General features: G+C 41.0%; 1 protein-coding gene across 5 annotated transcripts in view; it reads right to left on the reverse strand.

The window, feature by feature from the left end:
- The window catches only part of PCM1 (pericentriolar material 1), a 1,275,228-nt gene that overhangs the window by 1,157,127 nt on the left and 91,960 nt on the right, over positions 1-26,141 (reverse strand). For all 5 annotated transcript variants that reach the window (XM_085641994.1, XM_085641996.1, XM_085641995.1 and 2 more), the window contains exons 5-6: positions 20,974-21,144; positions 20,696-20,809 (exon numbers count right to left, since the gene is read on the reverse strand). In XM_085641994.1, coding sequence (XP_085498120.1) covers positions 20,696-20,809; positions 20,974-21,144 — 285 coding nt within the window. The remainder of the gene's footprint in view (positions 1-20,695; positions 20,810-20,973; positions 21,145-26,141) is intronic.

Genomic DNA, 26,141 nt, shown 5'->3' on the forward strand with positions numbered 1-26,141 from the left:
GCAACGCAGCTCTGTGGTGCTAACTGGAGGTACCTAGTGGTCTAGTTGGACCCTAGGGACCCTCAGGCTTCAAGGGGACTTAATCTCCCAGCGTAAATAGGCCACAGGGCGTGTTTACACAGTGGGGAAGGGAGGGGACAGGGCCTGAGGTGATATGTGCAAACACGCCCTGTGGTGCATTTTAAGAGGTAGTTTTAATCCCCTGCCCTATTACATACTAGGGGCTTACAGAGGAGGGCATGCTAATCACAGGGAGACCACAACGCATAGTGTTCCCTAGTGTATGTAGGTGTTTTCACTGTATTCTGAGTGTCTTAACATAGCACTGGCTCTAGGACGAGTTAGTCAGACTCAGTTACCACCAGTCTCCGTCTGAAAAAGTTGAGGGTACAGGATGATTTTGCAACAAGGCTTCTTTCTGCTCTTCCGTTTGTTCTTTCTGCACGTTATCCTTCTTCCTGCACTTTTCTTAGTCTTTGAGGACTTCTGTTGCTTCTTTCTGCATTTCTTTTTGATCTTTCTGTGCGTTTTTTCTTCTTTCTTCACATGTCCTATCTCTGTAGGCATAGCTAGAAATTAGCATTTAAAAAAACCTTAGAAATTCACTGAAAAAACGATAGGTTTCAGGGGCGTTATAGTTAGCTGGACTTTTCATTCGTACAAAACCATTGAAATTCCCCCGTTATAGTTAGTTCAGCTAACTATAACTCGCGCGCCCGCAATGCACTGCTGATGACGTCACATATTACATCACTCATGACATGGTCAGTGACATCACTGATGACATCTCAAATGACATCACTGATGACATCATCCTTGTGATAGAGTGGCAGACCTCCTCTCCCCCTAATATAACCTTTGATACACACATTCAAAAATAGAAACTAACATTTTCAAAACAATGGACATACCAATACCAGTTACAACAACCTATTCAGTAATTCTAAGATCCACATACACATCCACTCATTCACCAACAGTCCTATACAGTCACTCATAAATGTACTCACTCACTCATATGTACTCATACACCTATAAATCCTGTTACACAACACCACTCATCCATAGTTACTCACACACATAGTCACTCATGCTAATAAAGTATCAAACATCCATTTACTTGCATATACAGTTATACACATACCACCACACTTACTTCTACAAAAACTTACACATACTTAGTCTTTTAAACAATCACTTATAGAAACACATACTTATTCATACAGGAACTCTTTCAATCTCTCACTCTCACATATACTCACTTATATATACCAATAGTCACATATAGTGTTTAAAACATATGTAGTTACTCATAAAGACACTATTGAGACAGTCATTCACTCACTAACACACCCATGCACACACTCATCCACCCATACAGTCCTGCACACATGCGGTCTTCAACACATACAAACAGTGAGTCACTCATTCATGCACCTATGCACTACGTAAAACCCCCCACCGAACCATACAGACACTCAGACACTCCTACTGATACTCAAAAAACCAACTAATAACCTATATAGACACTCATGTAGCTACTCACCAACCCATGCAGCCACGTATACACAAAGTGAGAGACTGATACAGATATTTACATATTTAAACATTACTCACTAAGCCATGTATTCACTGAGATACACTTAATCAGTCATACAATCAATTTTTCAAAAACAAATCATCCATTTAGACACATATACCCATTTATTCTTCCATCGACCTTGAGATCTACATATATAAAACATGTAATTTTCAGAAAAACACACATTCACTGGATGATGTCATCAGTGATGTAATCAGTGATGTCATTTGAGATGTCATCAGTGATGTCATGAGTGATGTCACTGACCATGTCATGAGTGATGTAATATGTGACGTCATCAGCAGTGCATTGCGGGCGCACGAGTTCTAGTTAGCTGAACTAACTATAACGGGGGAATTTCAATGGTTTTGTACGAGTGAAAAGTCCAGCTAACTATAACGCCCCTGAAACCTATGGTTTTTTCAGTGAATTTCTAAGGTTTTTTAAATGCTAATTCCCAAGTATAACGTGCCTGAAACCTATGTTTTTTTCAGTGAATATAGATATAGATATTACCTATTGGCAGTCGCCAGTAGGTAGTTATAGTTAGGACCAAGTTTCCATAGGAAGAGCATTTTTTGTTTTGCTTATAACTTTGGCGTCGTTTGATGAATCTTCATGAAAATTTCCAAACTAATTCTTTGTTCATATCAGCTGCTATGTTGAAAGTCTGGGTCTTGATCTAGAAAGCACGCTTTTGTTTATTTGGTGTAAATCCGTTCAGTAGTTTTTGAGAAATATCGAAATTTACAGATATAGATATTTGGGAATTGTGCCATCTGATTGCCTGAGGCGTTACGAGCATGAGCTTGCTGCTTATTGGTTGGGAGCGCTGCGAGCGGTTGCAACTAGGAAGTGTTGGCCGCCATTTTGTGATTCCATTGAAGCGAGTTAGGGGGAAAAAGGGCGAAAAAAGTAGGAAAGAGGAGGGTAGGAGCACTGTAACCTCTGTGGAGTGTTTAGGGTGTGCTATGGAGGGGGTGCAAAGCGAACTACTCATCCCTACCGGTCTGAAAGTGCTGTGTACGGAAATTAAGTGAGGTACTGCGTAGAGTCTGACGCTACTAAGGTGAGCTGCTGCGGGACTCGGGGATTAAAGCGTGAGCCCAAACTGTGTGTCTTATGGTGTGAAGTCAGGTGCCCTCTCCGTTGCGCCACACCTGTGGAAGTAGTGTCAGCATGTGTTTATACCTCTTAGGACGAACTACTGACCCCTACTGGTCTGAAAGTGCTGGGGTACGGAAAATATGTGAGATATTGTCTAGAGTCTCAGGCTGCTAAGCTGAGCTGCTGCCGGACTCGGGGATGAAAGTGTGAGTCCAAACTGTGTGTCCTATGCTGTGAAGTCATGTGCTCTGGCCGCTGTGCCCCATCTATGCACGTAGTGTCATCATGTAGTTATACCTACTCGGAGGAACTTTTGTTTCGAATATTGTAAGTTGTGTATGGTGTTTAGGGGGCGTTATACAGTGAGTGCGAAGGTAAATTTCTGCGTATCAAATCAATTTGGTATTTGGAAAGTGCAAACTACTCACTCGTGCCGGTCTCATAGCACTGGGGACGTAAGCTGAGCTGCTGCCGGACTCCGGGATTAAGGCGCTGGACTACTGACCCCTACCAGTCTGAAAGTGCAGGTTACGTAAATTAAGTGAGGTATTGCCTAGAGTGTTATGCTGCTAAATTGAGCTGCTGCTGGACTCTGGGATGGAACCGGGAGCTCAAACTGTGTGTCCTTTGCTGTGAAGTCATGTGCTCTGAGCGCTGTGCCACACCTGTCCAAGTAGTGTCAGTAATATTTTATACGTAGAAGAAGGAATTTTTATTTGGAACACAGTAGTTTGTATATGGTGCTTAGGTGGTGTTATACAGGGAGTGCGAAGGTAAATCAACACTGTTTATAAAGCGCAAACTACTGACCACTATGGGTTTGAAGGCCCTGTAGGACTGCGTTGAAATTATGTGAGTTATTAAGTGAGCTATTGCCCAGAGTCACATGGTGCTGAGCTGCTGCCGGAGCAGGGGATTAAACCGTGAGGCCTGTGCTCTGAACTCATGTTTTTCTGGCCGCTGCGGCACACCTGTCTAAGTAGTGTTAGCATGTGTGCAAACGTACAAGGAGGAAGTTTTGTTTTAAACAGTGTGACGTCTGTAGGGTTATTGGGGGGTGCTACAGAGGGAGTGTGAAGTTCAATTCTGCAGTTTCTAACCAATGCGGTATTTGTAAAGTGCAAACTACTCACTCGTACGGGTCTGGAGGCGCTGGGGGCTGGCGTGGAAATTAAGTGAGCTATTGCTCAGAGTCACATGGTGCTATCCTGAGCTGTCGCAAGAGTCGGTGATCAAAGCGAGAGCTCTGTGCTCCAAAGTCAGATGGTGTGACTACTGCGCCACAGCTGTGTGGGAAATACATTTTGGCAATGGTGCGGGAGTTGCCGTTACCTGGCCCTAAAATAGCGGGCCTAAGTTGTCAGTTATAAGCCGGCTCTAAAAAGAGCCCTTGTGTTTATTAATTAGAGCTACATATAAGTGCGGATGCACAGCTTCAGGTTATTCAGAAAAACTCGATTTCACTGATCTGTGAAGTGTACGCCATCACTTCTGTAGATATCAGCCATATCAAAACATATGTTGTTGTTGTAGATCGACCCCATTCTATGGTCTCTGAGATATGCAGACACAGCTTTGTTGACATTCTTCCTAGATTTTTCAATCCGAGGACAAAATTGGTTTGACCATTTCCACTTCTGTCTTTGGCATATATTGGAATATACAAACACAGTTTGAGGCAAAAGCAACATCAATTGTCCAAAGGTGTCCTTCATTAGCATTTCCAAACCTACCCCAGTCAATGTGCCTAGGTCGTTTCCAACACAATGCACAATCATGAGGTCAGGGTGTTGGAGATGCAAACAGGTTTTAACCAAAGGCAACAATTTGTGCCACTTCAATCCTCTCTGTGCAAACCATTTAATGTCCACATTTTGTAAACCTAGGTCTAAGTCAATACATCTCTGTTCTGCATACCTCTTGCACCAGAACACACAGCTATGTCCTACGATCCACACTACCATTTTGAAGGTATGGCTGGAAGGTATGGAAAGATGTCTGTAGCTCATGCAGTTCCTTCGTAGGGTAAAAGATATGTTTAAGATGGGGAAAAATCTTTTTTTTTTCTCACAGAAAACGATAATTGATTGAAAGATAAGAAGCATTGGGTACTAAAAACTAGGGTGCATATTAGTTGTGTGAAAAAGCATGTTTGTCATTGGTTAATAAAGAGCAGTCTAAACGTGGAGTCCATACCATAGGATGAAATGTGCTAAGTTCAACCAGACGTGCTACCTGCATTTGGAAGGTACATTTGGAACTTAAAACAATGGTGTACATTTAACCCGCAGGTGCTGTTAAATGTTTGAGAATATGCTGAAGAAAAAAAACGTTACGTTTAAAAACAAATCATGAACTTTTAACCTGCAAGCGTCGTGGAATGTTCCAGAAAGTGTGGTGATAAAATAGGTTGAACTTCTGACCTGTATGTGGCGCGGAATATTAAGTAGCTTTTCAGATGGAAAATTAAAAAATAACTAATGGAGATAGTTTTGGAATGTCGATGAAGGAATGAAGTATTCTGATTTGTTCTTTACATGTATTTATATGTGGAGCGACAGAGAAATTGTGCCATTACTGGTTCCATTCTTGATGAAAGCGGTGCATTACATGTACTGCGTGACAAAGAAAGAATTGCATGTGTGGGTGACATTTGAAATCTGCATACCAACTACAAAGGTGAGGTAGAAATGAACAAGGTGAGTTGTGTAGTAGTGATTAAGTATTTGAGATGATATTTTTAAGTTTGAAAGTATTTTTAATTTCAAAATAATATACTGTTAGTAAAGTGTGGTGTTTCATATTGGTTATAAAATATGCATAAAAGGTCATAAAGTTTGACCTTTTGTTAAATAATTACTTTATATATGTTTAGGAATTTTTCACAAAGAAGAAATGTAGTTTGTCATCTTTAAAGGACTGTAGGGTATTGAAAATGAGGTACAGCGTTAATTTGGGTTTGCTAATGTATTCAAGCGAGATAAACAAAATGTCCCACATTTGCAAATAATACTTTTTGTGGAAGTAGTGGGGAAGAGGGGGGTAGAAGATGTATGTTTTATTAAGTTAAAAGCGATAAAACCAAACCCAGAAATGTTATGTGGACAGGTTGTGGTCTCATTTTTGACAGTGAGAGGTAGATTTGAATATAAGTCTAGGTAGGTTGTTGTACTGAGAGGCCGTCTACAGTGTTAGGAGATTACATGGAGAAGAGCTGAAGATAGTAAAAGTGATACGTTCCTTTTATATGTACGCCTAGTTTGAATCATTTGATCATAGGTTGAGATATAATATGAACATGGTTTCTGGTTTGCATTTGGTTATAGTTAATAGTTTTAGTAGTTTGTGACTAGTGAACAATAAAAAGGTAGATGTACTAAAATATAAGGGAGTAAACGTATTAATGATTGTCTGTTTTTATGAAATGGAACTGGTTGGCGAGTGTTTCTTTAGAAGAGATGTTATAAATGTGTGAGAGAAAAAAGAAATGAAAATGTTCGTTATATTTTCTGTATGACTTGACATTAGTAAACTACATGTGATCATAAGTGATACTAATTGTCAGGCTGTCCCCCTGTGCTGAATATACGTAGGTGTTTAAGTGGTCTGGGTTTTACCGGTGCTCAGCTTCAGTATCCCTTTTGAGACTCTCGTCAATTTTTTCATTCCATTTAATGTCCTTAATATACATACAGTCAGGGCCGGACTGGCCGTAGCGGGCACCGGGCAATCCGCCGGTTTGCTGCACGGTGGGGGCCGGTTTTGGGCCCCTGGGGGTCGTTTTTGCAAAAATCGGCCTTGTAACAAAATCGGCCGAAAACCGGCCCTGGCACAGAGTTCGGCCGCACCCCCAAACCCCCCGGGGGGGGGGGGGGGGGGGGGGGGGGGACGGCAAGCACTTTTCAGGGCCGGTTTTGGTTCACAGTCCGGCCCTGCATACAGTAAAGGAATGGTATATCAAAAGTTTGGGAGTTAGAACATTGTTTACTCTCCCCATCCTCTGCTATACACACTAAAGAGTGTTTAAAGGATTTTATTAACATACAGATGTCTAGCTAGTAAAGGTGGTGTAGTGACACTGGGCCCATTTATAAACCGTGCTATGGGATGGCTTATGTTTTACCCGCCAATTTGCATGTTTGAATACTTTTTGCTGATAAGCGTTCCGGAAGACATCTGTTAAAATTAAGCCTGTGTATGGGTATAGTGGTGCTACTAGGAATGGTGGGGATTTCGGTTTGATTGCGTACGGTTAAGCAATGGCGGGGGTGGGGGAGGTGGGTATGTTGGTGATTAAAACACAGACTTTAGTAACGTGCAGATGTCTAGCTACTAAAGGTGATTTAGTACCACTGGGACCATTTATAAAGCGCGCTATGGCATGGTATATGTTTTACCAGCAAATTTGCATGTTTTAATACGTTTTGCTGACGAGTGTTTAGGGAGATATCTGTTGAAATTAAGCCTCTGTATGGCTATAGTGGCGCTTCCAGGTTTGCTGGGGCTCTTAGTTTTATTGCGTAAAGTTAAGCAAGGGCGGGTGTGGAGGTGGTGTAGTGGTACTGGGAGTATTTATAAACCTCCTTATGGTATGGTGTATGTTTTACTTGCAAAATTGCAGGTTTCAATACATTTTTCTGATGAGCGTTCCGGCAGACACCTGTTGAAATTAAGTGTATGTATGGCTATAGTGGCGCTAACGGGAGTGCTGGAGCTCGTTGTTTGATTTCGTTAGGTTAAGCAAGGGCAGGGGAGGGAGAGGTGGGTATGTTGCTGATTATAACACGGATATCTGTAACATGCACATGTGTAGCTAGTAAAGGTGATGTAGTGCCACTGGGTACATTTATAAAGCGCTTTAGGGAATGGTATATGTTTTATCTGGAAATTTGCATGTTTTAATACCTTTTGTTGCTGAGCGTTCCGCCAGGCACTTGTTGAAATTAAGTCCCTGTATGGGTATAGTGTCGCTACCAGGTTTGCTGGGGCTCTTTCTTTGATTTAGTAAGGTTAAGCAAGAATGGGTAGGAGGGTGGTGTAGTGGCACTGGGTCCATTTATGAACCGCTTTATGGTATGGTATATGTTTTACTCGCAAATGTGCATATTTTAATACCTTTGGGTGAGGAGTGTTGCAGCAGACAGCTACGCAAATCATACCACATTTCCGTGGATAACAAATCTTCATGCTGATACACTCTTGCACTGTGGTAGAAGGCTACCAGCGTTGATGGCAAATTATGAAAGTTGGTGGCATTGTACATTTAAATGGAAGCTTGGACCATTTCTTTGTTACTATGGTGCACTCAGGGCTTTAAGTGGGGAAAAAAACTGGGGGTGCTCTAAAAGGAGAGGGGCAAACCTGTTAAAGTGGTGTGGGCTATCCAAGTAGGGGCGTGGTCTACATCAAGATAACTAGCATTGTGTGCTTAAGAAAATCCCCTCCAATTATCCTACGTTCGGACAACACGCTCTTTAAAGTATTTCCCTTCCTCCTACAACGTGGCTCAGCTAGCATAATGTCTCCACTTCTCAGTAGTGAGTAAAATGAGCATGCGCACATCGATGTGCATGCTCTCACTGCAGTCCAATTAAAAAAAAGAAAAAGAAAACTAACTACCTTTGTGAGGGCCGAAAATAGAGCCAGATAGAGACACGTTTCGAGGCCTCCTGAAAATAACGGTCGGTGCTCAGACCCGGCCCACTTAAAGCCCTGCATCCATCCATACTGAGCACTGCGCCATCCAACCATCTTTCAATTCATCTATACATTCCTACCTACATACATACATACATCTGTCCCTGCACTTATCCTAAGCATCTATCAGCCCACTCGCCTATGGTAAGCACTGTGTCATCCATCCAGTCAAACGCCCATATATCCATACATGCATCTGTCCCAGAACCAATCCTACGCATCTATCAGCCCACCCGTCTATCCTAAGAACTGGTCCATGCATCCATTCATCCTTCCATCCATTCATACATGCATACATCCATCTAGCTATCCATTAATCCATCAGGCCATCCATCCACTCGCACTTTATTCAACTATCCGTCCTTATTTCCATGCACCCTCCGCCCCCGATCCTAATGACCGCGTATTATACTCATCCACCCAGCCTCTTAAGACGCCAAAAAGGCTGGCGATAATTATTGACAGGCAGATGTTTCTGATAAAGAACAAGACAGCCTTGAGTTGCTCAACATAACGGGGCATATTATCAAGAACGGCGTTAAAATTATTGCCGCTTTATCTTAAGGCTAATTCTTTCAGCAATAGGCAGAGTGGGAATGTAGGGGCTCTAAAAAGGGTTGAAAAAGAACAGAGCCTCATTTACAAGCAAATGGTCTTTTGAAGACCTGTGAAGTACTTAGGTGCGGCTCTGTGAGCGATTGGGAAGCTGTCTCGGGGAGTCCGGGGCAAAGGGCATTGTGCGCCTGGTGGTCTCTCAGCTAATCACGCCACAATGATGTTGCTCCTGCGCTGCAAAAAGAGAAGGGAAATCATGAGAGAAAATGGCTCTCTTTAAAGGATTTCTTTTCTCCTACCATACGACCAACCTGGCATGATGTCTCCACTTCTCAGTAGTGAGCAATGAGCATGCTCTCACTGTCTCACTACAGTCCAATAAAAAAAAAACGGACTACTTTTGCGAGGCCCGAAAACAGAGCCCCATAGAGATCAGTTTCGAGGCCCCCAAAAATAAACTGCCGGTGCTCAGACCCCCACAGACCCCCCCCCCCCCCGCCACTTAAAGCTTTAGGTGCAGTGTTATGTTTGCGAGGTTGTAGATAAAATTGTAAGGCTGATAGTGGTCATTTTTCTGTGTGCCGTTTAGTTGATAATATCCTCCTAAGTACATAGATTACAATTTTTAAAAATACTATCAATAAAGTGGTCTACGGTGGGTTGCAGAGGGAGTGCTGTGGGGTACTGGGGTGCGGTGGAGAGGTGAAACGTACGAGGTAGTGCAGTTAATTAATAGTAAAGGTTTCTGTAAATAATTAAATATTTCCTCTATGTTCTATGGCACTACCCGTCATCCTACTGCTCCCCTGCCCTGCTCCATCACGTTGCAGCACTGCCTCTGGAAGTCGTCAGTAGAACTTATGAAATTGTATGTTATTATTTAAATATATTGAACTGATGTAAAAAAATCATTGAATCTATTTTTTTTTCCAGAAAATTATTTCTTTTGGATTAAAATTTGAAAATGCCTAGAAGAACTGAAAAAAAAAAAAGACAAGAGAAAAAAAATATATATTTGAAGAAAACTAAACATCTTCAATTAGAAAAAAATGAGTACTACACAAACAGTTTCTTCTGGTAAAAACACTAGACAATTTCTGAAAGAAATGGTACGAACATTTAATGAAAATAACATCACACAAAGGAAAAAGAAGAATTTTTCAAGTAAGGAGAAGGAGACCTCAAGTTCAAATACCAGGAATAGAAAACACGATAAAGAAACAATATCTGTTACTCGGAGACAAACAATTTCAAGAAATGTGTCAGACTTTTTTGAACTAGAGTGATTCAGAATGTAATGAAAACATACTGCAAATATAAAAAGAAAGTGCTGCAATTCAAACAGAAGCAGTGTATTGAAAGTATAGTGGAAACTGCTTTCACTTTAAAACAGAAGTTATTCATTGTGATTTTGAAGCTCCTGTGTATAAGTGGGGTTGTAGCATTCGACAGGAATCTATTGATATAATGCGAAATGTGCTATGAGAATATACACAGAAAAGTATTAAACCGAAGATTAAGTGGTTGCAATTACTAGAACCATGTAATGTAAGAAAATATACTGAGAAGCATGGGCATTCTCTGGCTTGTGTTTCAAGAAAAGTGCGTAAAAGTGTTTATCACTTGAGGATGTTAGCAGTACACCATTCAGAAATGCGGAAGTTTGTAAAGAAACTGCTGTACTATGCAAAAAGTCCTGCATTATGTTTAAGTGAACTGAATACAGCTCTTTTACATGGTTCTTTGTCAGATGTTCAAAAAAAGTGTGATGATATTGAAATGCGATATTTTGGTTCAGAAGAGCAGTCGATAGAAAGTGAAAGTTTGACAATTACAGATGTTGAAGGAGATGGGAAAGTGATTAGCAATGATCAGTTTGAAGAAACTGGAAAGTTTAATGTAGTGTGCTCTGAAATACCAAACTATATTTGTTGTCGACGTACTCATTATAAAAGTCAAACTAGGAATGTTGATTTGTATTGAAAAGTGAAAAGGAGAACAATAGTAAGCTGGGTGAGATGCAAGCACGGGACGCTATGATGGGAGGAAAGCCTGTGGGCCTGAGCCAAGCTACCAAAGGACGCTAGGTCCAACAGATTAGCACTGATCAGTTTGAAGAAACTGGAAAGTTTAATGTAGTGTGCTCTGAAATACCAAACTATGTTTGTTGTCGACGTACTCATTATAAAAGTCAAACTAGGAATGTTGATTTGTATTGAAAAGTGAAAAGGAGAACAATAGTAAGTGGGAAGAATTTGCAACTTACTTGTTGGTGGAAGGTCAATTTGAGTTAGGTAGTGATCAACGTATATGTAAATATTGTTACAACAAATTAGAAGAGAACAAAATGCCTGCAAGAGCAGTACATAATAACTTAGAATTAGTAGCCATTCCGGAGGAACTGGCAGAATTGAATACATGAGTCGGTTCTAATTCAATCTGTTCATCCTTTTCAAACTAGAATTCGGATGGAGCCTAAAACAGGTAAACTGCCACCAACAGACGTGCAAAGAGGGCTGAAAGGACGAGTGGTGTACTTACCTTTGGATTTTAAGAAAAATATTGAAACTATTGCTAGAGAGAAAGAGGAAAATGAGGCAGTAGTCATTCTAGTAAATGGTCTACCAACAAAGTCGGAAAATATGGCAAGAATTTGTGGATGCTAATAAAGTTGAAAAGGCTACCTTATTTCTTATAGAGAACAATATTTATTACAAAACTGTAAATGTGGATGAACAGGTGATAAGTTTAGAAGATGAATGTAAAATTTCAAGTGGTCAAATAGAGAAAGTGGACAAGTCAAGGACTGAAGAGATTTATGAACAGTACACAATATGTCCTTTGCATTCAAAAGAAGTAATAGGAAGCAGCACTGAGTTATTTCAAATGAAAAAAGCACAGGGAACTCCAATGAGTGTATGGGAGAAAAGCTTGGAAGCTCGTTGTTTTCCACAGCTGTTTCTTATTGGAGAAGGTGGACGATATGATGACCGACCTGTACGGATTCCAGCTTCAGAATATCGGTCAACAAGATTATATTCGGAAGATCCTAGATTTCGACAGTGCATTCCATACATATTTCATCTTTTGTTTGAAAGTGATCTATCTTCTCTGTCGTATGCAGTGAACCACATACTTAAAACTGGAGTTCATCAATCACTTCTTTCTGCGAAAGAATTTGTGGAGAAAGTTCAAAAAAACATATGAAAATCTAGAAGCACAGTTAATCAATTTGATGGCATGTCAACGTGGAACAAATGAGTATTGGTATCGTCGTCATGGAGAACTCAAGTGTATGTTACGGAACTTAGGTACACCAACATGGTTTGTCACACTTAGCTGTGCAGAGTATGCATGGGAAGATTTGCTTGAGTTTCTAATAGAAGTGAATTCCAATATAAAAAATGTTCAAATAAAGACTCCTGGTGAACTGTGTTCATTGGAGCCTGTAAATGTGTGCAGATATTTTAATCATAGGTTTCAAGCTATGATGTCTTTTATCTCTTGGAGAAGTTACCGATTTCTTTTGGAGAAAGGAGTACCAAGCAAGAGGTTCACCTCATATACATATGCTACTATGGGTGAAGGATGCACCTAAGTTTGGAACGGATTCTGATGAAAAACCGTATTGTCTTTCATCGAACAGAATGTGACGTGAGATTCCGAGACAAGAAGGAGATAGAAGCTTGAGACAGCAAGTTTTACGTTTCCAAAGTCACAGTTGGGGAAAGTACTGCAGAAGAAAATAGAAGTCTAAAAGGAACATTTTATACCAAATGTCGGTTTGGTTTTCCACGTCCAGTCATTTGTAAAGGAAGAGTAAAATCTCTTTTTTCCTCTGTAAGGCACACAATAACTCGGAAATCTCCAAAGAATACCTACAACTTAAAAAGAACAGAAGTGTCAAAGTAGATCAATGACTACAATCCAGTCATTTTAAAAATGTGGAATGCGAACATGGACATCCAGTATGTTGCAGATAACTCAATTGCTGTTGCACGATATGTTACATCGTACATAACAAAATCAGAAAAAACAGATGAAAAATGTGGGAAGAAATTGCACAAGAGAAAAGCCTTAGCAAAAAATTGTACAGCTTTACTTTGAAAATGCTTTCCCACCGAGAAATTGGATCCTATGAATGTTCAGACCGCTTGTGCTCTTCAAGTTTATATTCAAAGTCACGAGGAATCATTTGGGTAAGTTTAGGTCTTGTCTGCTCACGGAATAGAGTGTTGAAATCATTAGAAGAAATTGAATATTTAGCAGCAAATGAACCAGACAGTACAGACATTCTTAAAACTAATATGTTGGACACATACTATCCGAAAAGGAGTCGACATCTGGAACAGCTATGTCTGTATGAAGTACTTCAACATTACAGCTTCAAAAGAACAGAATTTAAAAGAAGGAAAATATGCAGTAGTTGGATGTTATGCTTGTCAGTAAAACATGCAAAGGGTAATCTTATAAACCACAAGAAACTCAGTTGTGAAACTCCAGATAAGCGAGAATTTTACTATTTAGCAATTCTACAACTCTTTAAACCATGGCGTAGCGAAAGTGAATTACTTGGAGACTGACTGCTACGAAGATTCTTTTAATGCATGTAATGATAGCATTGCATGTACAATTTTCCCCTACATATTGAAAAATAAAGTTGAACAGGAAAAGACTATTACAGCTGAAATAGCTAATGAAAGTTCTCAAGATAGTCAAAGTAGTGGTCAATATAGTTAAGATCCTCTTGGACAACCAATACTGGAAAATTAAGCAGCGATTGCTATGCATGAAGTCGAAATTGCAATGCAACAAGCACACAAGGAGAATATTACATTGGAAAACTTAGAAGAACTAAATGTTGAACAGAAAGAAACATATGTACAAGTGAGAGAACAGATAGAACATGGTTTGATGCATGAAAAAAAAAAAAAAGAATTTGTGTGTTCCTCTTTTAAACCTCATCTGATGTACATCAATGGTCAAGCTGGGACAGGTAAAAGTTTTTTAATTTAAGTTTTGACCAGTTTTCTTCAAAAAACTACTGGTTCACATTTATGTTTTGTGGTAACAGCTCCAAATGGATTAGCTGCACACAATGTTAAAGGAGTTACTTTGCATAGATTACTGATGTTACTAGTTGAGCATGTGTCAGGTCCCCAACCAAGAGGTCACATGTCAAGAAAGGAATGATGGTGGCTGTGTTGTCAAGACTGTGCAAACAGCATTTGGTGCGAGGTCGAATGCAACATGGCGGCAGAGCGTTCCATAATCCGAAACGGGTTAGCGCTCTAGTTGATCGGGCAGAATTGCGTGATACCGGTGAGGCGCGCGGAGAGCTGCGCACTTCACCTGAACCGTGAGAGGAGTAGGAGGTACCTTCAACGCGTCGCGTTTAGTCAGGGAAAAGAAGATACGCGTCGCGAGAATTCTGAGGAGAATTAGAGATTGGAAGCAGCCAACAACCCCAAGTAAGACTGTTCCATATTTTCTACCACAGAAAACGTTCCGAACTTCGCAGCAGCGGAAGTTTAACTGAAGCACCGGTTCATGTGAATGAAATTACAGCGTTCAAAAGACAACACAAGTTCTGACGTAGCATAGTTTTTTGGGTTCGAGTTGAGTTAGCTCAAGTCAAAGAATATAACAGGTTTTCTGGTACACTGAGTAGTTCCGATTCCTGTCAATAAGAAAACATAGGGAGTGGATACTCTTGAGGGCAGAATACAAATGACACAGAAAAGTAAGAACAAAACTACAGAGAAGCAACAGTAGTTAGAACAACCAATAAGAGGTGAAGAAGAATAAGAAAATAAACCAAGGCTTCCGTTCTCTGTCCAGTAAGTGAGTTTAGAGAAAAAGGGGCTAGAGAGAGATCAGGAAGGGAGAAGGAAATATAATAACACCAGATTTTTATCTTACAGCGAAAAAACATAAGAACAGAAGAACGAGTAGCATAGAAGAGAAGCAAAGGCACACAGCAATCAGGGTGGGTACAATAGAGAATAAGGAAAGACACAGGAAGGAAGAAAAGGGAAGTAGAAAGTGATTTACATGTAATTGTTTATTACAGCTCACGAACAACAGCAAGAGCCTGAGAAAAGATAGACTACATAAGAAGAAGCAGAAAAGAAGACCACCAGTGTGTGCATTCTCTTCTCTGTCCAATTCCCCTTTCCCCCTTGGGGCTCTTCTGGCTACGCATTTAGAAATTGTGGAGGCCGGGGAGTTCAGAGGAGGAATTGGGAGCTTGCGTCATCCTGCTCCTGTGTCAACCACCAGCGAGAGAAGAGCTGGTTCTGACAGCATGGTAATACATTACAATATCAGAAGTTGTCTGGAGAAGCTTCCCATGAAGTGTCAAGAGTGCTGAAGAAAATTAAACTATTAATTATTGATGAGGTGAGCATGGTCTCAAACTTAATGCTTGCTTTTGTACTCTTAAGATAACAGGTATTAAAAACAGACTACGAAGTTCTCTTTGAAGGAAAACATTTAATTATATTTGGAGATCTGCTACAACTAACCCCTGTAAAAGGAGAACCAGTGTTTAAAACTCTTCTACGTGAAGACACAAAGAAATCTCTGGGAAGTATTGGAAATATGAATCTGTGGTTAAATTGTGAATATAAAGAACTCACTCAGAATATGCAACAAGCAAGAGATGAAGATTATGCAAATATTCTAAAAGATGTAAGAATTGGAGTTCTAAGCAAACATGGTAAAGAAGCTTTCAAAGTCTTCTACTAAAGAACTTGTTTACAAATGAAAACACACCAGCAGAAGTAATGTACAAGAAAATGAAAGAAAAAAAGTCTGTAGTTTGCTTAATTCCTACAGTGGAAGAGTGTTATACATTTAATAGAGAGCTTATGAAATTAGAAAATCAAGAAATAGTTCACATTGAAGCTATTGATAAAATCGAGCATCAAGGAATAACAATTCTCCTTTCAGAAAATCTACAGACTAAATTTGATTCTCTGGAACAGTCTGAATCAAAAACTACTGGCTTAGAAAAAAATGTAGTTGTTTGTTTAAACTGTCGGGTAATTTTGAGGTGTAATCTGAATGTAGAAGAAGGTTTAGTGAATGGAGCAATGGGGAAGTTGTTGATTTTGTGAATATTAAAACAGAAATGGAACTGAATTCTTGAAAGTTACATTTGATCAGATTACAGAGGTAAGACAGATTGCACGTTGTGCTGTACGTTTTTTGCTTGTAAAAGACTTGTATGTTCGTAGATAACAGTTTCCCTTCTGTTTAGCATATGCAATAACTATTCATAAATCTCAAGGTTTAAGTGTAGATAATGCTTTGGTAAATATAGGAAGAACTGTTTTTAAGAGGGAATGGTATAGGTTGCATTATCTCGAGTTAGAACGTTGTCTGGTTTGTATTTAATTGATTTTGATGAGTACAAGGTTAGTGCTGATGTTAATTGTGTAAGAGAATATAATCGTTTGAGAAGGCTTTATGCTCCAAGTTTAGGTGAATATCCTATTTATGAGAAACGTGTTGTGTGTTCAAAACACAAACATGTTGAAGAATCAACTATGGTTGGAAAGCAGAAGCAAAATCAAGAGAGAAAAAAAAAAAAGAAGTAAAGAAACAGAAAATACAAAACAAGTGATGATGTTGTCGGATACCAATTAGAAAATGCTTCTGGTGTCAACTGCTATGGTAATGTTCTGAGGTTGCCAAGAACTATTCTCTCCCCGATAAGAGGTGACTCTAGTGGCACTGTGAGCTAGCTGATACAGACAGGCTAACGTATCCGGTGAGGGTGCACGGAATCAGTCTGCCACCAATCCCACAGTTTACCCAAACGTGCAGGTCCTGTATGGTTAATATAGGAACTACACGACAGTGCATCACCAGAGGTTTGTGAATTGGCTCTTTTGCTAGCACTGGATACCACTAGTTAGTCAAGAGTTAATTGTCCCTTGTTAAGCAAAGAATCTGATCGTGAGGGTTTGTATTTTTGATCTACTCTTGGAGTTAACATACGTGCCCGTACAGGGTCTTTAAAGATATCCTCTGCATGCCTCATCTTGCCTTTAAGCATAGGGAGTGATTGAGTGGACCTCTGTGTGTACTCAAGTGTCTCACATAAAAAGTCTTCTTCTAAGGACTCTTTATGTGATGCCACCCCATGAAACTTTGCTGCTCTAGCAATCAGTTGTTAATAAGCCATATTATCGTCTGGTGGTGATGGCTTTGCAGGATAAAGGTCTGGGTCATTATTGACTGGAGAGTAAATGGTGTAGTCATTCCATGGTCTACAGGTAAAAGAGTGTCCTCATCAATATGATCCCCATCTGTATGTGGAGATCCCCGAGGTGTTATATGTAAGGGATCCTCAATTATTAAGTGTAGAGAAGATGGGGATGGAGAGGGCTGTGGGGCAGGATAAGCAGGACTAGTAGCCATGTCCTTTTTCCTCAAAGGAATCTTGTAGGCAGGGTCCTCTCAAGGAAGTTTGCGTTTTGACTGTGTTTTAGCAGACATATGTCCTGTACCTGGATTAATATACATCTTTTTCTGCTTAGGATCTAGTTTGACCTTAACAATGTCCAAAATTGGTTCTGGAGGCTCAGGGAGGCTGTCCTTGGTTTTTGGTGTTGAAAATGATTTGTCCTTGTGAGTGGAAGGTTTCGGCTCCGAAGCGTGATTTTGTTTCGGAGCAGAGGGTTTCGGTTCCGAACTAGATTTGTCCTTCGATTTTGATGGTTTTGGATCCGAAGATTATTTTGTTCAACCCGGTCACGAGCCGGAAGGCTAGACGGTGGTCTGTTTTGGTGCCGAGCCGGTAGGCAGTGCGTCAGAAACAATGTCTCGGTGCCGACCTTGGCCAGAAGGTAGAGGTGGTGCCGAAACCTTATGTATTTTTAAGAGGTTTTAGGGGGCAAGGGGACTTTGGTACTCACGGCACCTTGTATTGGAGGTGCATGTTCAGACTCTAGATCGATCTCAAGCTCAGGATCGGACTCTGAAATAGAGAAGGCCTCTTCTTCTGCGGCGGACGCTTCGATTTCCTCTTGCTCAGATTTTTCCCCGAAGATATCCGGGGTATGTGGAATGCTTTGAAGCTGCATTTCTCGTCATCGAGCCTGACCATCGGCTAGTCTTCTTTGACCAAAACTATTTACAAGCGCCGCAGTCTCCCTACTCGTCCTCCGTAGAGCTGCACAAGTTACAAACTTGATGTTGGTCGCTACGAGGGTACTTGGCATGGTACCGAGTTTATTCTATCAGCAGAATGCTGGCCAAACACAGCTAGGCCAGACAGCCTTCCACAAGGTTTTCGAAGAGAGAAATTGCTGACCGATTCGATACGCAGAGAACAGGGAAACGCGTACGAAAACAATACCGTCAAGGGTACAGTGGATTGCGCACCGAGGGGAACCTAAAGAACAGTTTCGACACGGAGCGCAGCAATACACGTCTGGCGGAAAAAAACAATTTAACAATGGAGTCGATGCCCACACGCACTCTCACCGAAAGGAGGTGTCACCTTACCTGGTGACTGGAAAGATTTCTTTGAAGAAAAACAACTTGCAATCATCTGGTCCCAAAACTGGATGGCAGGAGTATGCAAAGCATTTGCATCTACAGCACACATGCCTCCAAAAGAATAGTTCTCTCGGGCTTGTTCAGCTAAAGCAAACCTACTTAGTTGTTCATGTGAAAATAGACAGCCTTCCTGGATAAATGAAAGAGCAGGAGCTTGAAGGCTTAAGAAAATTGCTATGACTCTACGAATTTTATATGGAGATCACCTCCTTGCTGGTTAAATGCTATAATTCACAGGACACTGGTAAGGAATCCCTTACAGAATATTCAACACAAGAAATTTTACTCTGACATGTTCATCCCTTTTGATTGAGATCCTTTTCCCGTCTCTTGGCAGGAGGAAGAGCCATATAAAAATGAGCAAAAACAGTTTTAAACAATGGATTTTAGACAAGGAGTTAAAAGAAGTTATTCATGTTTGCAGAAAAACACAATATAGTGTTTAATAACAGAAGGATATTTCAAGAGGCTTTTTACTAAAAAGAGTGATTGGATTAGCTAAGCATCCAAATATGGATGAAGATGCATTCCCTACAGATAAAGTTGAAACCTTATGGAGATAACTTTTGAGACTATTCTTATGGCAAAATTCATGCCAAAGAAGGCACTTTTACTGGATATTGGTTCCTTGAAAAACCAGCCACTAGCCTATGACCTTTTTTTGTCTTGACTAGGTCATAAAAACGTTCATAGCTACAAGGTCTCTTCATCATGTAGGGGTGTGGCTTAAAAACCTAAATCCATATTCCTCAGTTAGACCGGGAACAAGGACCTGTAGATTAGTTAGAAACACAAATTGCTAAAGATGTTGAGAAGAAACAGGAGAATCCAAACATTCAGAAAGAATTAAGCAGGAAGAGTTTCAAAACTCGGAGGAAGAGCAAAGAATTATTCAAAAGGACCTATAAAAGAGTGAATAAGTAAACTCATTAATGCCAGCATATTTATGGTATGGGTGTAGAATACCAAAGAGATAACTACTTTGGGGAGAATAGTAAGCTTGCCTGATAATATCCGTAGCAGGTTTTTCTTCTCTGTTCCCATTTCTTTTTTTGGAAATATAGCAAAGATAAAATGTCCAGGGTTTGTTACCTTAATACTTAATGGCACAGACAACCCCACCCGCCATTACAGTAGATCACAATTTATGTGCTGCACAATGTTTGGAACATTCCTTAACTTGTAGTCAAGCTTGACAGCTTAAAGGATGTTCTGGTACTGGTACACTAAAGGTAGAGCTAAATTATAAATAATTTGGTACATGGACAAGCCTGAAGATAAAGGTACACCATTATCAGGAGCAAATACAGCGTAGAACACAGCAAAGAGCAGAGCCTGGAGCTATCCCATTGAAAAGATTAACAGGAGGGTGTGCCATCTGGCTTGGCAAGGGTTTCCCTTTTTGGTACAGTCCTCTCAAACAACAACGAAAAGAGCCAGCGCTTTGGCAAATTCCAGTGCTGAAATGGCAAGGAAATCATAGGATATAAGTTTCCCACTGCCTTCTGTGGGTCAGCCGCCAAGACATAACTGCTGCACTGAACACATTGCTAGAAGATGGACTTTCCTTGCATACACAGAAAATGAAGGCAAGGTTTCAAAAATATACCAGCTAAAAAGGAAGAAATCATTTTTAAACTTCGATTTTCTAAAAGAGGGAGGAAAACAATGTATTACATTAAGGAGAAGCAAGCATCCTTTTTTTGCAAGATGGTGCACATCGTTGGAACGTTTCTCTATTTACAAGCATCAATAAAGATCCTATGATCGAAAAAGCAGAGGGCAAAGACATGCCTCTTCCTGAATCATCTCTAAAGGCAGAAAATAAATGTACTTTGCTGTAACAGTTGATGAAGTATGGGGCGGGGACGCAGCCTTGCACCTGAAGGGGGTGGTATATTGTTCTTGAAGGAGAATGGCTGCAAAAGTCCTAAACCACAATGGGTAAAGTGAAAGTACAAAAGGAGCCTTTAATGGCCATGCTTACAACCTAGGCAATGCATAACAAGTAGGGAAGGAGAGAGAGAAAAAGGCCTTTAGGCTAACATTTACATTTCAACCTTTCACGTGTTAATGACAGGACTTAAAATGCACACACCTTAAAACATGCAAAAGCAATCAATAAAAGCAGTCAATTTCAAAAAGAAATCTAACGTTAACACCTCAGTGATCGCATCTTACCGCGTTATCTGAAGTTTCTGATTGTACATCTAGGTTTAGAGATGTACTCTCAGCTACAGAACCAGATCCTACAGCCGAATCTGTGGTCCTCACATCCTCCTCATTTTCTCTAGCCTGAAATATTTCATCAATACAAGAGAAAAGTCATAAATTATTTTAAATGAACAAACATGACCTTCTTTATCAAAAGTTGTCAGAGTGAATGTTACTTCCCAGCTTAGCCACGAACAAAAAAAACATTTTTATTTTCATTAAAAAAAAAAAAAGTTCATACTCACAAGTATCTTTTGCAGGAATTTGAGGTATGATTTTTCTTGATCTTTCAGATGATCAATAAGGTTTGTTAGGCGTTCAATATTCACAGATCTTTCATTTTTCTGTACTAGATCAGCCCTCATGGTGCTGGCTTTGGTGATGTAATCACGGATTTGAACAAGTTTGCTCACAACCTACAGAAAGAATAAGGGGTTAACAGGGCGGTAAACTAGATTGCATTTGAGGATTTTAAAATTTGACAGAAGCATAGCAAACCATTTACTGTTTTCTCATAAAGGGGTTATAATGAGTTTGAAGAGTAATCATGTCAGTCTGTCCTAAAATGTTATCTAGTGTGTTAGATACATAATCATCACACTTAACATGTTTTGATCTTGATAAAAATGCAGTATTCTATACACAAAAATGAAATAAACTACTAAAATAAGCACTGGTAAAGCTCAAAGTCTCTGCTCTAAAAGGCCGAGCTACTGGCTTTGCAAATACTTTTTTACCCGTGCCAGATGCATGAAAACCCATGTTTCATGATGCATGTGCATACATGCCCAGCAATCTTGCAAGAACTCGCTTATTTAAGAAAACCTACACCAAGATGGTTACCAGCGCATGATACCAGCGTTTGTGTGTCATGTCACATGGCGGTCATATTGTTGTTTTTAAAAATGTATCCTAATACGGCGGAGAGCCTTGTTACAATGGTAAAATAGAAGTAATCTACTGTGCACCAGTATAAAAAAAAGAAATTTGTAGCCCAGTGCCACTTTGAAGCTGTCAGACAGTTTAACAAAAATGGGAAGTAGATGGGAGTTCAAAGAATGTACAGGTAAGCAGAGTAGCAACGAGTGCTAAATTATAAAGAAAACAAGCATTGGTAAAGTCAGTAGGGTCGGAGTTCTTTTTAGTGACTTTCAGTGAATGTGTTTCCTTCTTTCATGATACAATTTAAAAAATATTATGTGGTTGTGACTATGAATTATACACTGACCAATTTCTAGAAACTATCCCCTAGAACTGTTTCAGACTCATGGAAACACTTCAGCAATGCCCTTCCAATAAAAGCCAGCAGCTGAACCTAGGGTACTTACCAATTATCAACCAATTTCACTACTCCAGTTTCCATCCATGCTTCGAGAAGGAGCAACACTCAGAAGCAAATTACCTAGGACATTACATGCCACTGTACCCATTTCAATCAGGTTTCCGTCCTGCTCATAGTATGGAACTAAAAGTTTACCTGTAATCCTAATTCTCTTCCAGGGAAATCCTCACCACAGTCATAAGCACTACATTGTCCCACCCACGCAGGGATCCCGGAGCACTTTGCAATGTATATAAATATTTTTAAAATGAATTCTTAATTGGAAATTTTAAAAAAAAAATATGAAAAGAAAAAAAAGGAAATGTCAAACCTCTCCTTTAAAATGGAGGAAACCAAAGGAAACACAGGCCCATTGTAAAACCTAGGCTATACAGCCAAAATTAAACTGACACTGTACCTTTAAGGCCTTCACCCTTTCTCCAGTGTCCTATCATGCACCAGGGGTGACTGTTTGGTCAGTTCAATTTTACGTAGACTAAGGAATTAGCACAAAAACACATTTTGTAATTCTGTATGCAATTGTTGTTCGGGGAGGTGGGAGGGTTGCTAATGATTTTGATAAGGATTCTCCTAGAAGAGAACTAGGATTACAGGTAAGAAACTTTTTCTTCTTATCCAGGGTATCCTCATCAATAGTTATAAGAACTGAATAGACTAGCAAGCCTTTCCCACCTTAATTTATTTTTGGGCGGACAACGAAACAAAATGCAGAAGATATCACGTATCGTGCAAAAATTATTTAAAGAGGCCTGACCTTCTTGTGATCTGGAATCCAAATCCAGACAATGTCTAGTAAAAGTATGTATAGATATCCATGTAGCAGCTTTACATATTGACATGAAAATCCGATATTACCTTTGGAAGTAAAGAGGGTGAATTCTCATAACAACCCTATTTTTATGAAATACAGTATAAGGCTCTTTGCGCACAAAACTTGAATTTCACTAACCCTGCAAATGGAAGTTATGCCTACTAAAAATGCAGTCTTCCATGATAAATACTGTACAGTAACTTTGTAAAAGGTTTCAAACAGGGGTTCCATTATTCAGGAAAAGACTATGGTTAGCTCCCAAGGAGAATAAGCAGACCAAAAGAAGATCTAATGGGTGGAAAAACTGTTTTAATCCCTTATAAGAAATGCTTTAAAAAAAATAAAAAAATAAAATAAGGAAGTGTGTGAGGAAGTCTTCCTATATGCAGTCACCACTGCAAGATGAACTTTTATGGACGAAAATGAGGCCAGATTTTGCAAAATGAAGGAGGTATGGCACAACTGCCTCCACTTAGCAAAAAAACAAAGTTAAAGTCTTTCTGAATGCAACATATGCAAAATCTTTTCAACCTGAAAGAATATGATACTCTAGTGGACGACCTCTTCACCTCTTTTAAAATGTTCCTGCAATTTTGTGCAAGATTTAAATGCCTGTACTGAAGAAACTCAGGAGCCAAGCCGTTAAGTTAAACGATGAAATAGAAGATCCGGTCTGCACAGCAATTTCCTGTGTGGTCTCTCCAATAGGTGAAGAAGATCTGTGAACCATCATTGTGGAGATATTAGGTTCATACTTGTCTAGGAATGCTGAAGTTCAATCAACACTGTTGGAATTAAAGGGCTGGGAGGAAAACCATAGAGAAATTTCCATTACCAGTTTATGAAAAGGCCATTCGGCATGGATTTTGGTTGGTTAATCTCTTTAGGCGAAGTTTGGGCATTTTTGTTGTGTATGTCAGCAAAAAGGTCTAATTCCAGCTAGCCCTATTCTTCGAATATGTTGTGGGGAATTTTATAGTTTAGAATCCAATCGAGATTTTCTTGAATTATTTGACTTAGTGCATCTAATTTTTTTATTCTCTACTTCTGGAAGATGTAGTGCCGTAATTGTAAGAAAAATTCTAGAAGCCATTTCCAGATTGTCTGAGCTTTCAGCGACAATTGGTTCAAAAGTGTCCCCACCCCCTTGTTTGTTCAGATAATACATTGTTGTTTTATTGTCTGTCTGAACAATGACTGAGCTTGTCTTGAATGAAGGGAGAAATTATTTCAGAGCAAGATAGACAGCTCTCAATTCCAACAGGTTAATGTGATAACATTGTTCTTTCTTTGACCAAGTCCTTTGAATTTGAAGGTGGTCCATATGAGCACCCTATCCCAGGAGAGGGGCATCTGTTACTATACTTTTATAGCAATGTCTTTGTGGAAAGTGCCTCCTTTCAGCAAATTGGACACCCTGTACCACCTAAGAATTATTGGAGCACCTGCTAGGTAAGCCTTATCCTGGTCTACCAACTCCCCGAATTCTGCCTCCATTGTTCCTCCAGGGATTGCTGAACTGGTCTCATGAGAAGTCTGGCATTTGGAGTCAGAAAGATGCAAAATGCCATCGTTTCCAGCAACGAAGAAACTTATAGTGTTGGATGGGGAGTCGTTTTTAGAAGCTGACACTTCTGTGGGATAGATAAGAGTCTTTCCTCTGAAGGAAACACTTTTGAAAGCGTGGTGTGTAGAATCGCACCCAAGAAAGGGTGCGCGGCCCCCCTCCTGGAGCCTTGTACAGGCCCTGGGGATCGCCACCCCCCAGGGCCGGCTCCTGCAGTGTCCCGGGGTGCCCACCCCCGGGACACTGCTGTTTGCAATGGCAGGGCGGGAGCCTCGCGGCTCCCACCCTGCCATTGCAAACTGCTTTGCTTCAATGAAGCGAGAGCAGGGAAACCTGATCTTGCTTCAATGAAGCAAAGCAGATTGCTTTTCCACATGCGGAGCAGCATGTTGGCTGCTCCCCATATGTAAAAGCAATGCCGGCTCCTGCAGGAGGCAAGGAGCCGGCTGGGACCGTGGGGGGATTGGGACCCCCCCACGGTCCCCAACGAGGTCGCCAGGCCCCGGGGGATGGGGTCCCCGGGGCCATAAGTGGCCCGGGAGGGGGGCTACGCGGCCCCCCCTCCCCATTGAAGAAAACATTTTTTAAAAAATCAATGGCCGGCCCCAGGGGATGGGGTCCCCGGGGCCTTAAGTGGCCAGAGGAGGGGGGCTACGCAGCCCCCCGCCATAAAAAGATTTTAAAAAGTTGGCCATGCCCTGGGGGATGGGGTCCCCGGGGCCCGGAATTGGCCACGGGAGAAGGCCACGCAGGCCCCTTCCCATAAATTGTTTGGGAAAATTTTAATTTGGGGGTAAGGCCCTGGGGGATGGGGTCCCCAGGGCCACAAAAACGTAAAAGGAAGGGGGGGCCACACAGCCCCCCTTTCAAAAAATAAACAAAAATAAAAACGTGATCGTCCCTAGGCCCCGCCCCCTCACAAGCACACTATGCAAACGCACCCTGTGGCACGTTTTAAATTGGGGAATTCCCCTTCAATACTGGGTGTCCCTGGGGGCCAACTGGCCCACCAGGTACCTCCAGTAAGCGCCACAGGGCTGCGTTGCAGAGAGGTGTTCCAGGCCACGCCCCTTTTTACACCTCTGTGCAACGCAGCCTTGTGGCGCTTACTGGAGGTACCTGGTGGGCTAGTTGGACCCCAGGGACCCTCAGGATTCAGAGGGACTTAATCCCCCAACTTAAAACACGCCACAGGCGAGTTTGCACAATGGTGAAGGTAGGGGGCGGGGCCTGAGGTGATGTGTGCAAATACGCCCTGTGGCGTGTTTTAATTTGGGGAATTAATTCCTCTGCAATCCTGAGGTCCCCTGGGGGCCAACTAGCCCACCAGGTACCTGCAGTAAGCGCCACGGAGCTGCGTTGCAGAGTGTTGTAAAAAGGGGCGTGGCCTCAACACCTCTCTGCAACCCAGCTCCCAGGTGCATACTGGAGGTACCTGGTGGACTAGTTGGCCTCCAGGGACCTCAGGATTGAGGAGGTATTAATTCCCCAACTTAAAACACGCCACAGGGCGTGTTTGCACACATCACCTCAGGCACCACCCCCTTTCTTCACCATTGTACAAATATTCCTCTAAAATCAGCCGAACTCCGATTTACTCACCTGTTATCAGGAGAGAACTCAGGGCTGCATCTTTTAGCACTGCACTGACCCTGGAAAGTAATTCTAAGCGTACTTACCAGTAACTTGTATT

Source organism: Triturus cristatus, chromosome 2_2, assembly GCF_964204655.1.
Source record: "Triturus cristatus chromosome 2_2, aTriCri1.1, whole genome shotgun sequence".
NCBI lineage: Eukaryota > Metazoa > Chordata > Amphibia > Caudata > Salamandridae > Triturus > Triturus cristatus.